Consider the following 13,060-nt stretch of genomic DNA (forward strand, 5'->3'; position numbering starts at 1 on the left):
TTTAGATTTATGACGACTTCGCAATCTCTCTAAACCAAGCTCAACCTAGCATCTGAAATGCTAGCAACAACATAGAACAGAAATTAGGTGGGTTTACCTTTCATTGCAAAATCTGCCAACTCCAGATCCATTTGAACAAGAGCTGACCACTGACATCAACAGTGTGAACGAATGTAGCAGGGCAGGTTCACAGTCATTAGGAGTGAAACTTCAGAAAAGCTAGAAAGAATGGTAACAGCGACTTAGTGTCAGCTGTAGCAGAATGTAAACTGGCAATTTAAGTGAAACTGGTAATTTAAGAAAACCTGGCACCCTTCTTTAGAAGTCAAGCTATCAGTGATCAGTTCTGTCACAAGTTGGCATGTCATTACAGACTTACCATTGACGTGCTTTACCAATAGCAGCCCTGCTTTCATAACAGTAAGGTAAAGTAAACAAGATGGCTGCCCTGCTTCCAGCAAGTCTGTACACGGTTTCTATAGCGCTGATGGCAATATAATTATTGAGGACTTTGTCAACAGAGATGACAGGCCATATTGTCTGCCTGGTGACTCAGCCTGTCTTGACAGACGAGCAAAGTGGTTTTGCACTCACTGGCATGGGCCCTTCCCCATCCATTAAGGTGCAACTTTAAAAAAAACTTCACATGCAGAATTGTTTTTCTGTTGTTGGGGTTGCTGTCAACACAACTGTACAATATAAATCATGTGGTTTCTACAACAAACCAGGGCTCCACTTTTGTAGAATCATTTCTTGCAGTCATTCTGTGATGTATAATGCTCAGTTAAATTTTGAGAACTGTGTTACTAACCATAACTTTGAACAATGGAAGTGAACCATGGTACAGCCTTGAATTGCACTGTTGTTACCCTTCACTCCAAATAAATCTCTGCAAATTACACAGTGCAGCCATTAGATAATCCAGCAGAGCATTCAGTTCCAGTCTCCTCTTTCTTTCCCTTCTCTGACCCTCTCCATGGAACACTCATTTTACCTTTCAAGCATATTCTGTTCTAATTTATTATTTCAACAACAGACATTAGTTCTGTAGAATTTTTTGTGGAGTAAATTGTGTGCACAAGAGTTTCTAAGCTCAGAACCATGACTTTTGGAAATAAAATTGTTTTTTTTTCGTGGGCTTTTTCACAAAATATATGTCTAAAATATTACAATATTTTTAATGGTTGGATTTTAAAAAAATCTGAATATCAGACTTAATTTTATATTTTCTGTTTTCTATAGACCTCACGTTCATAACATGTGGTCAACTAGGGCCAAGCATTCTATATATTGTAACAAAGTCTATATTAAATTGAATATCAGAAATCCAGCACAAAGCCTGGCATACATCCTTTTGTTGGGGATTGTATTCTAATTGAAGGCTTTTTGTAGAAATAAGCAGTCTAAGATTGCAGTCCTAAAATTGGAAATCTGTTTTTTAAGTGTAGTTTTTATAGACAACAATATGCATTTATTGCACAGTTTCAGAATGCTATCATCTAGTGCTCTAATGTTTCAAGACTGAAAGATTGGACATCGCAATGATGTGCTACAAAATGATGTTATGGGGGTTGTGTTGAGATATAATCAATATTGTTGAAGTTAAGATTACAGGCTACCAAGCAATGGATTTAAGAGAGAGCAATGCATTGGTAAGGCAGTTCAGAGAGACACCTAAGAATGACAGAGTAATAATACTGATGATGATTTTTAGCCATCCCAAATGAACTAGGATAAAAATATTCATTGTGGTCAAAATGCAGAATGTTTTTTAGCGCCAAGATTGATTCCTGGATCAGTGCCTTTCTCGTCAATTCAGGAAAGAGGCATTGTTTGATTTAATTCTGGGAATTGAAGTGGGACAAATAACTGATAAAAATAGGAGAACAACACAGCACAGTTACATTCAATGTAGAAGCAGCAAAGCATAAAAATAATCAAAGGCAAGCCTGCTGGATTGGAAATATAGAAACTGTGGTAAGATAAAAGGTAGAAAACAGGAGGAAGGATCAACAGTGGGGAATCTTCAAAAATGAGATGGATAGAGTAGTTTCCACAGTCCACTTGAAAGTTCACTTCATCAAACACGTTAAGGAGGTTGGTCATGCATGTGCCTGGTTACTCTGCTGTCAGGTCCTGGGCAAAGAAGAGGCATATATAAATCCAGTAAAAAGGCAAAGCCTAAAAATTCTCCCACAGTAAAACATTAAAAATTCCTTGTCAAAGATCAACATTTTGTATTTTTTCCCCTCAAGGCACAACTCGACCACCTCGAGAGGGAGAAGTTCCTGGTGTTGACTATAACTTTCTCACAGTAAAGGATTTCTTTGACCTTGAGGAGAGTGGCACTCTTCTGGAAGTTGGAACATATGAAGGTAAACCTTTTATACCTAAGTAGTTTTCTTCTACACATCAGGGCTAACTGTTACTGCCAGAATGAGCTTTATTTCCCATGGGACCATTTTCCATGTAGCCTTTAACAATGTCACTGGTGACTTCACTCTCCTGTCTTCATCTTCTCTCACTGTTTACTCTGGCCTTATTATCTCACGTGTATGGCTTTTATATTTGGACTATTATCAGCAAACACTCCTATTTATATTGATTTCCAGCGTCATTTCTGGCAGTTTTGAGGCAGGAGGTTTGACAGGGCTGATATTTCACCAAATGAACATTTGTTTTACTAATACTACCAGCTGTGTCAAAAGCAGGTATTTGTGCTTTAGTGTTACCAAATACAGGTGATGAGTTAGCTATTTAGCAGAACACAGCTACATCAGATATGGAAATATGCAAGGAATTAATTTCCAATTGAGTGGTTCAAATAATTTAAAAAATGAATTTATATGTAGAGTGAAGTCTTAATTTGAATGCCATAATGTACACTTGTACTGTGGAAAGCACAGTGATTCTGGTCGAGTGCCAGCACAGTAAATAACGTGCAGCAGCCCTTTGCTAATTAGGTGTTTACTTCATCCTGAAAATGTTCATGGCCTGATCCATTCCACTCTCACTGTACTGTACATCACCAGGGATGCAACTAATACTGTTCAGAAGTTTACATGGGCATTAAATAAAGGATTACCTCCATGGTCAGTTTTCCATCTATTTCTCATTGTACCCAACTAATTGGGATACTTAGCTCCCGAATAAAAACTGAGCACAAATGCTCATCAGGTCCTGTGTTCGATTGAGGTTTTGCAAGTTCAGACTGGATTTCTAACAAAACATGAATAACTGAATTGCTAACAAAACTGAAACCACCACTCCCCACTCCGCTCTTTGCCAAGAGTTGGTAGTACTGGGGTTAAAGCAATGAGACATGTTCATTGAATGTGGTAGCAAACTCTAAACGTGCATTTTAATACAGTTCTAAAATTTGTTGGTTAAAATGGTTTTAAAAATAATTGCAAGGAAAGCAGCATTCCTGCTACCTTGCCAGATTGTCAGTGAAACTTGTTAAGAATATAAGAAATAGGAGCAGGAGTAGACCATATGGCCCCTCGAACCTGCTGCACCATTCAATGTGATCATGGCTGATCTTCTGCCTCATCTCCATTTTCCCACTCGCTGTCCATATCCCTTGATTCCTTTAGAGACCAAAACATTATCTCAGCCTTCAATTTACTCAATGATGGAACATCCACAACCCTCTGGGGTAGACAATTCCAAAGATTTACAAACCTCTGAGTGAAGAAATTTCTCCTCATCTCAGTCCTAAATGATTGGCCCCTTATCCTGAAAAGCTGCCCCAGTGTTCTAGATACCCCAGCCAGGGGAAACAACCTCTCATTGTCTATCCTGTCAAGCCCCTTCAGAATCTTGTATGTTTCAGTGAGATCATCTCTCATTCTTCTAAACTCCAGAGAGTATAGGCCCAATTGTTTTCATTCTGTCATCCTAGGACCACCCTCTCATCCCAGGAACCAATCTAGTGAACCTTTGCTGTACTGCCTCCAAGGCAAATATAGCTTCCCTTAGATCGGGAGACCAAAACTGCGCACAGTATTCCAGGTGTGGTCTCAGCAAAGCCCTGTACAATTGTAGCAAGACTTCCTTATTCTCTACTCCAATCCCCTTGCAATAAAGGCTAACATGCTATTTGCCTTCCTAATTGCTTGCTCTACCTGCATATTGTGTTCCGTGTATGAGTACACACAAGTCTCCCTGAACATCAACATTTAAAATCTTCATGCCTTTTAAAAAATATTCTGCTCTTCTACTCTTACTATCAAAGTGAATAACCTCACAACCTAATGAATGGGGTTTGGCCTCTCTTATACAAAGTGAATAACTCACACTTACCCACATTATACTCCATCTGTCACCTTGTTATCCACTCATTTAACCTGTCTATATCTCTGCAAATTCTTTCTGTCCTCCTTACAGCTTACATTCCTGCCTAGCTTTGTATCATCAGCAAACTTAGATACATTACTCTTGGTATCTTCGTCTAAGTCATTAATATAGATTGTAGATAGCTGAGGCTCCAGCACTGATCCTTGTGTCACTCTGCTAGTTACAGGTTTATCCCTAGTCTCTGCTTCCTGTCCAATAACCAGTCCTCTATTCATGCTAATATATTACCCGAACGCCATGAGCCCTTATCTTGCATATTAACCTTTTGTGTAGCACCTTAACGAATGCCTTTTGGAAATCTAAATATATTATTGGTACCCCTTTATTTCCCAACTAAATACAGCCTCAAAAATGCTAATAAATTTGTCAAACATTCACAAAAACATTTTGACTCTGATCATACTCTGATTATCTAAGTGCATTGCTAAGACTTCCTTAATAATATATTCCACCATTTTCCTGATGACTGATGTCAGGCTAACTAACCTGTAGCTCCTTGTTTTCTCTCTCCCTCCTTTCTTGAATAGCAGTTTACATTTGCTAACTTCTAATCTGCTGGGACCATTCTAGAATCGAGGGAATTTTGGAAAATCGGTGCATTCACTATCTCTGCAGCTAGCTCTTTTAGAACCCTAGGATGTAGGCCATCAGGTCCTGGGGATTTGTTGGCTTTTAGTCCCTTAAGTTTCTCTAATACATTTTCTCTGCTAATATTAATTATTTTAGGTTCCTGACTGTTATTAACCCCTTGGTTATGATCTATTTCTGGCATGTAATTTGTGACTTCAACTGTGAAGACAGACAAAATGTTAGTTCAACATCTCTGCCATCTCTTCGTTCCCCATGATAATTTCTCCTGTCTCTGCCTCTAAGGGACCAATGCTTACTTTAGTTACTCTTCTTTTTATATACTTGTAAAAGCTCACAGCCTGTTTTCATATTCCTGGCTCGTTTACCCTCATCCTATCTTTTCCCCTTTTTATTAACTTTTTGGTTGTTCTTTGTTGGTTTCTAAACTCTCCCAATCCTCAGGAGTACTATTATTCTTTGCAATATTATAAGCCTCTTCTTTGAATCTAATACGATCCTTAACTTACCTCATAAGCCACGGATAGATCTTTCTTAATGAGTTTTTGTTTTTTAATGGAATATATTTTTGTTGAGCATTTTGAATTGTTTCTTTAAATGTTTCCAACTGTTTATTTATCGCCATACCTTTTAGTCTATTTACCCAATTAATCTTAGCCAACATTCCCCTCATACCTATGTAATTGGCTTTAAGTTTAAGATTCATGTTTTGGACTCAAGTATGTCGCTCTCAAACTTAAAATGGAATTCAATTGTATGATGATCACTTTCTCCCCAGTGGATCTTTTACTGTGAGATTACTAATTAACCCTGCTTCATTACGTAATACTAGATATAAGATGGCTTTGTCCCTAGTTGGTTCCACCTAATTGTTCTAGGAAGCTGTTGCAAAAGCATTCTACAAATTCATCTTGCAGATTACCTTTGCCAGTTTGGATTGTCCAGTCTTTATGAAGATTAAAGTCCTCCATGATTACTACTTTGACCTTTTTACAAATTCCAGTTATTTCTTGCTTAATATTCTGTCCAGCGGTATAACTGCTGTTAGGGGGCCACCAGCATTTTTTAACCCTTGCTTTTCCTGATCTCTACCCATACTGATTCTACCTCCTGATCTTCAGAGTCAAGATCCTTTCTTACTACTGCCCTTATGTCATCCTTTACTATCAGGGAAGCTGCTCCTCCTTTTCAATTCTAACTGTCTTTTTGAAATGTTGAATACACTGGAATATTTATTTCGCTACCTCGATCACCTTGTACGTCTCTATAATGGTGATTTGATCAAACCCAATTATCTCTGTGTCACTAGTTCATCTATCTTTTTCCAACTGTTTCCAGCATTCAGATAAAGAGCCTCTTTTTTTTTCCAGTATTGGTTGCATGGACCTTATTGGCTGATGCACTATTATGATTAAACTCCTTGTCCCTTGCTGTTACACTCTGTTTGTCTTTACCTAAATCACTACACTGCTCCATTGCCTCTTTTTCTCTTTAGAATTCTAAAATTCCTTTCACCTGACCCCTCCCCACCCCTGCTTTTAGTTTGAAGCCTTATCCACAGCCCTAGTTATGAGATTCACCAGAACACTGATCCCAGCCTAGATTAAGCAGAGCCCATCCCAAAGGGACAGCACCCTCTTTCCCAGTACTGGTGTCAGTGTCACCTGATTCGAAACCCCTTTTTCCTAACACCACTCTTCAATTCTCTAACCTGCTTTACCCTATGCCAATTTGTACGTGGTTCAGGCAGTAATCCAGAGATTTATTACCCTTGAGGTTCTGCTTATTTAGGACACAGTTCCTCAAACTCCCTCCAGAGAACCACATTCTTAGTTCTACCTATGTTATTGATTGCTACCTGGACCACGACAACTGGATCCTCCTGTTCCAAGTTTTGCTCCAGCTGCGAGGAGACGTCCCAAACCCTGGCAACGGACAGGCAGCATAACCTTTGGAACTTCGGTCTTGCCTGCAGAGAACCGAAACTATTCCCCTGACTATGCTGTCCCCTAACTCCACCACATTTCTCTTTATTCCTCCCAATTTGAATGGCCTCCTGTACCAAGGTGCCATGGTCAGTTTGCCCATCTTCCCTGCCGTCCTTGTTATCATCCATACAGGCAGCAAGTACCTTGTACCTGTTGGACAAAGACAATGGCTGGGGCTCCTCCATCTCTACATCCTGGATCCCCATACCTGCCTGCTCGTTGTCGCACCTTCTGCCCCTGACCATTAGCCACCTCTAAAGTACTATTTAACCTGAGGAGTGTGACTGCCTCTCAGAACAAAGTGTCCAGGTAACTCTCCCCCCTTTCTGATGCCCTACAACGTCTGCAACTCAGACTGCAGCTCAACAGCTCTGAGCCGAGGTTCCTTGAGCTGCAGACACTTACTGCGGATATAGTTGTCTGGGACTGCAATGTTGTCCAGAAACTCCCACATGCTGTACCTACGCCACACCACCTGCCTTGTCATGTCGATCTAAACTGTATACTTATTTAATTAGTTAAAATTATTGTTCAATCAATTATTTTAGTTCTATAGATTAATTTGTATATTTAGAGAGCAAAAATAAAAATGCAATACTTAACAAGCAACCACCTACCTGCTGCCCTGAGATGTCACTCTTTGTTTTTGTTGATTATTGGTTCACTTCTGAGTCTCTCTTACACGCAGCTCCGGGCTGGGTGCTACCACGTTGTTTATATATCCTCAGGGCTGTGCTGCATTGTGGCTGAGTTGACCATACATTCCTGCCCACCTGTCTTCTATTTCCATTTCTCAGGTAAAGTGTGGGACAGTGAATAATGCAACAGGCTCACTTTTGCATCTAACCCTCTGATTGATCTAGTGAGAGGCAAAACTGAGTGGGTCAGACACCAGCTTCACTTTTTAATTGGGGAGGTAGACCCCAATTAAAAAGTTGCCTATTTTATTCATTTCTAAATACATCACACTTGTTTTCCTCCCATTTTTTTGCTGCCCTTTACTTTTCATGAAGAGGCAGATTCAAGCTCATTAACATTTCTATGGGTGTTAGTTTGGCAAAGTAACTTACTGTTGGGAAAGAGCAAATATTCCATATTGATAACTTGACATCTGCTGTCCTCTATTGGTGTCTCTTCATTCTTTTCCACACTCCTCATTTCATCTTTCATGAGGCCTGATTTGCACGTAATACTATAAGTGCACATTTTACATGCAGTTATTCGGCAAGAAGAAAATGGAACAAACAGCGTAACAGAAGCTGGGGCAATTGAGACCTCCTAATGTGCTATTTGCAGTCCTGAATTTCATGTTCCCCAATTCTGCTGCTCTGGGATGCTTCTAGTAGCGTTGGTCTAATGGCTTTTGCCATTTGAATTTTGTTGTTTCTAGAATCTGCTGCTGTCCATTTCCTGCTGCAGCAGCAAAACACCAGGTCTGCAGTGAAATCAATTCACTGGGAGTCTCTGTTGGATATTGCTGTCCTGCCACATTTCTGTCCTTTTAAAGCATTTCTTCCCAGTTCATTCTAGATGTACATTATTAATTAATAGCCAAATCCAAGGCCAACGGCACCAAGAGCTGCCTGTATCAGCACAATGTGTGAGCTTCACTGGGACCTCGGGAGCGGAAAAGAAAATTAATTCAATACAACTCATGGGCAATGTAATGGGGATAATTTTATCTTTACTGTTCAGGCAGTAAATGGACAGAGCAAGCTGCCCACACGTTATAGAAACCACCCAATTTTTATTTCTGTTGATCCACTGTCCAAGTTTACTGCCAAGCAATGAAATTTGAAAATTACCTACAGTATGTCTATTTTTTAAATTATATACTAGCTGCAATTCTCATTAATTTGACAGTGAATAATCAAATTAGTATTTGATTGAGAATATTACAGATTTAGCAAACACTTAAAATTAAGGGTACGTGACACAGCATCTGAAGTTGGTCATTGAACAGATTTGTTGCTGATATGCAATAACAACTATGATTGACATCAGATTTGGGAGCTGTTAACCTCATTCTCTTGGTGTGTAACATATTCTGTTGAATTCCCGTTGCTTCCAAAATCATCTGGTTGCAATTGATACAATGGCCTGAATTTTGCTGTTAGTGGCGAAGCAATGACATTTGCCACTGACTGTACAGAGAAAAAGGAACTTGCCTGGTTTGTTGGCTGCAGCAAGAACTTCCACCTCTTGCTGCAGTATGGTCCACTGATGAATTGCATTGCCAGCGAAGCCATCCTCGCCAATGATGTCATGAACTGAGGACACCCCTTGAGGGCAGTCTTCAGCTCAAAGGCAGGTGAGTGTTTTATTATGATTTTAAGTACTTTTAACACCTTAAACACTTCTTAAACACTTCTTAAAAACTGTTATAAATGTTTAAATACTGAGACAGAGGGAGAAGGGGGAGATAGGGGGAGAGAAACTGGGGCAAAGACTCTAGACACTGAGAGAAGGAAACAAAGAGATAGACACCAGACCCAGAGAGAGAAACACAGTGAGGGAGTGGATTGAGACACAGGCAGAAAGAGACAGAGAAACATACAGAGTGAGAGAGACTTAAACATCAGATGCACAGGGAGAGAGAAAAACCTTAGATGCATACAAAGACACAACGAGAGAGTGAGAGACCTAGACCTGGAGAGACTGAAACACCAGACCCAGAGAGACTCCAGACATAGGAGCAGAGGTAGGCCATTCAGCCCATCGAGCCTGCTCTACCATTCAATATGTCATGGCTGATCATCCACTTCAATGCCTTGTTCCCACACTATCCCCAGATCCCATTATGTCATTGGCATTTAGAAATCTGTCAATCACTGCTTGAAACATACTCAAAGACTGAGCTTCCATAGCCCTCTGGGGGAGAGAATTCCAAAGATTCACAACCATCTAAGTAAAGAAATTTCTGCTTATCTCTGTCCTAAGTGGCTTTCCCCTTATTTTAAAATTGTGTCCCCTGGTTCTCGACTCCCCAACCAGGAGAAACATCTTACGTGCATCTACCCTGTCTATCCCTTTAAGTATTTTGTAGGTTTCAATGAAATCACCCCTCATTCTTAGAAACTCTGGAGAATACAGGCCCAATTTCCCCAATCTCTCTTCATAGGACAGTCCTGCCATCCGGGAAACAAGTCTGGTGAACCTTCGTTGCAATAATATCCTTCCTAAGGTAAAGGGACCAAAACTGCACACAGTACTCCAGGTGTGGTCTAACCAAGTTTCGATACAATTGAAGCAAGACTTCACTACTGTACTACTGGTGTCACTACTCCTGTACTCAAATCCATTGAAAGGGAGAGACTCAGAGACAGAAGAGATGCAAGAGCGAGGAGCCACTTTTTCTTAACAGTCCTTTCTGTGGAGGAGTGAAAGGAGAGAGATTCATTTCTTCAGTCTCTTCCTCTCCTCTTCCACCCTCCCCATTGTAAAGATTTAATCAACTTAAGCAGCTTTTTAAAATCTATTTGTCCTTTACTGACAGTTGCTATATTTGAATACATTCTGGTTACTGATTGACACTGGGACTTTATAGAGGGAGCTGCAATGGTTTATTTAACCCGGGCACTGCATCTAAACTCTGAGAACCAGCTCGCCACAAGAATATTAGACTAACAACACGGCTGGGTATAAACCAGAGACAAACCACTGAGAAATACATACGCTTTTCTCCCCAGACTCCTGTAAATATTGAGCTGAGAATGGCAGAAATAATTAAAGGTAGCGGGCATCTCATCTGTTAACTCCACACACTCAGCATCAGCTCCAAGTCCTGTACACATACAGCATCTACAACCGCTGGAAAATATTTTAGAAAAAGTCAAATGAAGAATCAAGCCCCTCGGGTTTAGAAAGTCTTTCGGTATAATACGGGAAGTAGAATCAGGATTATTAGGGTACGGGTAGTCAGGAAGCAGTTGTACAAAATTGTATGAGCCCATCCAGAATATTTAACTCATTTTAAAGATAATTTGACATCAGTTGTGTCTGTGTTTTATAGCAGAGAGTTTGCTACGTTTCACTTTCAATGCATTTTTTAAAAATTGAGTTTTCAACTTCAAAAAAAAGTCCTATGAATCAGGAGGTTTGCATTTCAAAAGATCCCACTGTTTGGAAATACTTTGTGCATTTAAATGTATTTGTCGAAAAGTACTTTAAGGGGCTTGTGCGGAATCTCCTGAGCAAGTTCTGCGCCTGATAATAACAGCTTTAAAAAAAAACGTGAAAACCATCGTTACCTTTGGCAATCAGCCCAGGTTGGCGAATTAAAGGTCCCTGCTGCTTTACAGAGCAGCTCGGTGTGACCATCAGTATTAAAGCTGAGGATTTTAGAATACAGCAGAGGAGGACCAGGAAACTGATAAAGAAAGGAAGAATACAGTATGAATGTAAACTAGCAAAAAACATTAAAAAGGAATGTTAAAGCTTCAATAGGTATGTAAAAAGGAAACGTTTGGCTAAGACAAATGTGGGTTCATTACAGGCAGAGCCAGGAGAATTTATAATGGGGAATAGAGAAATGGCAGAGAAGCTAAATAATTACTTTGTCTGTCTTCAGTGAGGAACATACAAGAAATCTCCCAGAATTAGAGATCCAAGGGATTAGGAGAATGAGGAATTGAAGGAAATTAGTATTAGTAAGAAGGTTGTATTGGAGAAATTAATGGGGCTGAAGGTTGATGAGTCCCCAGGACTTATCCCAGTGTGTTGAAAGAGGTAGCTATGGAGATAGTGGTTGCATTGATGATCATCTTCCAAAATTCTATAGATTCTGTAATGGTTCCTGCAGATTGGAAGGTAGCAAATGTCACCCCACTATTTAAGAAGGGAGGGAGAGAGAAAACAGGGAACTACAGACCTGTTAGCCTTACATCAGTAGTAAGGAAAATGTTAGAATCTATTCTAAAGGATGTGATAAATGGACACTTGGATAATAATGATCTGATTGGGCATAATCAACATGGATTTATGAATGGAAATCATGTTTGACAAACCTGTTGGAGTTTTTTGAGGATGTATAGATCATAACTGTAATTAGTTCTTTTTACGTTGTCTGATGCAGCATAAAATGAGATGTGTGGAGTCCAGTTGGTTGAAGATCTCAAACAGGTTTATTAACAGCTAACAAGTATATACTGTGCAGAGTTAACGATTAACAGGATCTGCATCCAGGTCTTACAGTGGCAGAGTGACTCTGGCTTCAAGTCACATGACTATGACCTGGCACTTAGCTCATTAGCATTCTAAGCTCTTAAAGGGATATCACTCTTAAAGGCAAACATACAACATCCACCTTCTTTCCAAAGATAGGTCTCATATGCTAAAAGTAAAAATACATAAGATTAGATAACATCAAAATTATTTACACATGGATAGGGATTGTGAAATTTACAAATGCAGAGGCTTAAGAGTCCATATGTAACTTCTGGTTTTCAGTGCAAGTGTGCATGCTGGAAGTTGCAGTGGCATTGCGGCCCTCAATAACAGCGAACGCCTCAGCTTTCACCGCTATTGGGACCACAAATTCCGAGCCATTCATTTACAGTTTTTTTCAATTGCAATTCTGGATACTTCCCATGATAGTTATGCTTGTAGAGTAAGTTGTGTTGAACAGTGTGATACTGTCCACACTCGGCCATAATGGTTTGAAGTTGGTCTTGTAAGTAAAACAAAATCTTCCAATTTTTGTTGTAGAAGTTAGTTTTGAAAACAATCCACATTTCTCTCACAAACATGCTACACAATGCTTAATGACCCCATAAGAAAATTCGGTGAAAGTGTCACCATATCCAAGGAAAGGCAGAAAAATTTGAGATAATCTAATCATGTGACAGTTTTCTATCTCGTGCAATTTCATAAGTTGGACTTTGTACTTCTCAAGGTCTAAAACTAAAATAAGTTATAAAAACATGAATTATATTTATATTGTGTAGTTACAGAATTTAGACATGATCTATGCCGGTACCTTTCACAAAAATGTAATGCTTCCATTCTTGTCAAAACTAAAAGTAGGTGTGGCATGAAGCAATTTTCAACTCGGGGCTGGATTTTGTGCTGGAGGTGGGGCTCCTGGCGCCAGGCCAAAAAGATGGTTGGAACCCTGCCTCTGTCTT

The 13,060-nt window shown here is 39.7% G+C and overlaps 1 protein-coding gene across 6 annotated transcripts in view; it reads left to right on the forward strand.

Moving 5' to 3' along the window:
- The window catches only part of magi1b (membrane associated guanylate kinase, WW and PDZ domain containing 1b), a 492,316-nt gene that overhangs the window by 371,171 nt on the left and 108,085 nt on the right, over nucleotides 1-13,060 (forward strand). For all 6 annotated transcript variants that reach the window (XM_068051572.1, XM_068051574.1, XM_068051577.1 and 3 more), the window contains exon 3: nucleotides 2,256-2,375. In XM_068051572.1, coding sequence (XP_067907673.1) covers nucleotides 2,256-2,375 — 120 coding nt within the window. The remainder of the gene's footprint in view (nucleotides 1-2,255; nucleotides 2,376-13,060) is intronic.

Source organism: Heterodontus francisci, chromosome 19 (assembly GCF_036365525.1).
Source record: "Heterodontus francisci isolate sHetFra1 chromosome 19, sHetFra1.hap1, whole genome shotgun sequence".
Taxonomy (NCBI): domain Eukaryota; kingdom Metazoa; phylum Chordata; class Chondrichthyes; order Heterodontiformes; family Heterodontidae; genus Heterodontus; species Heterodontus francisci.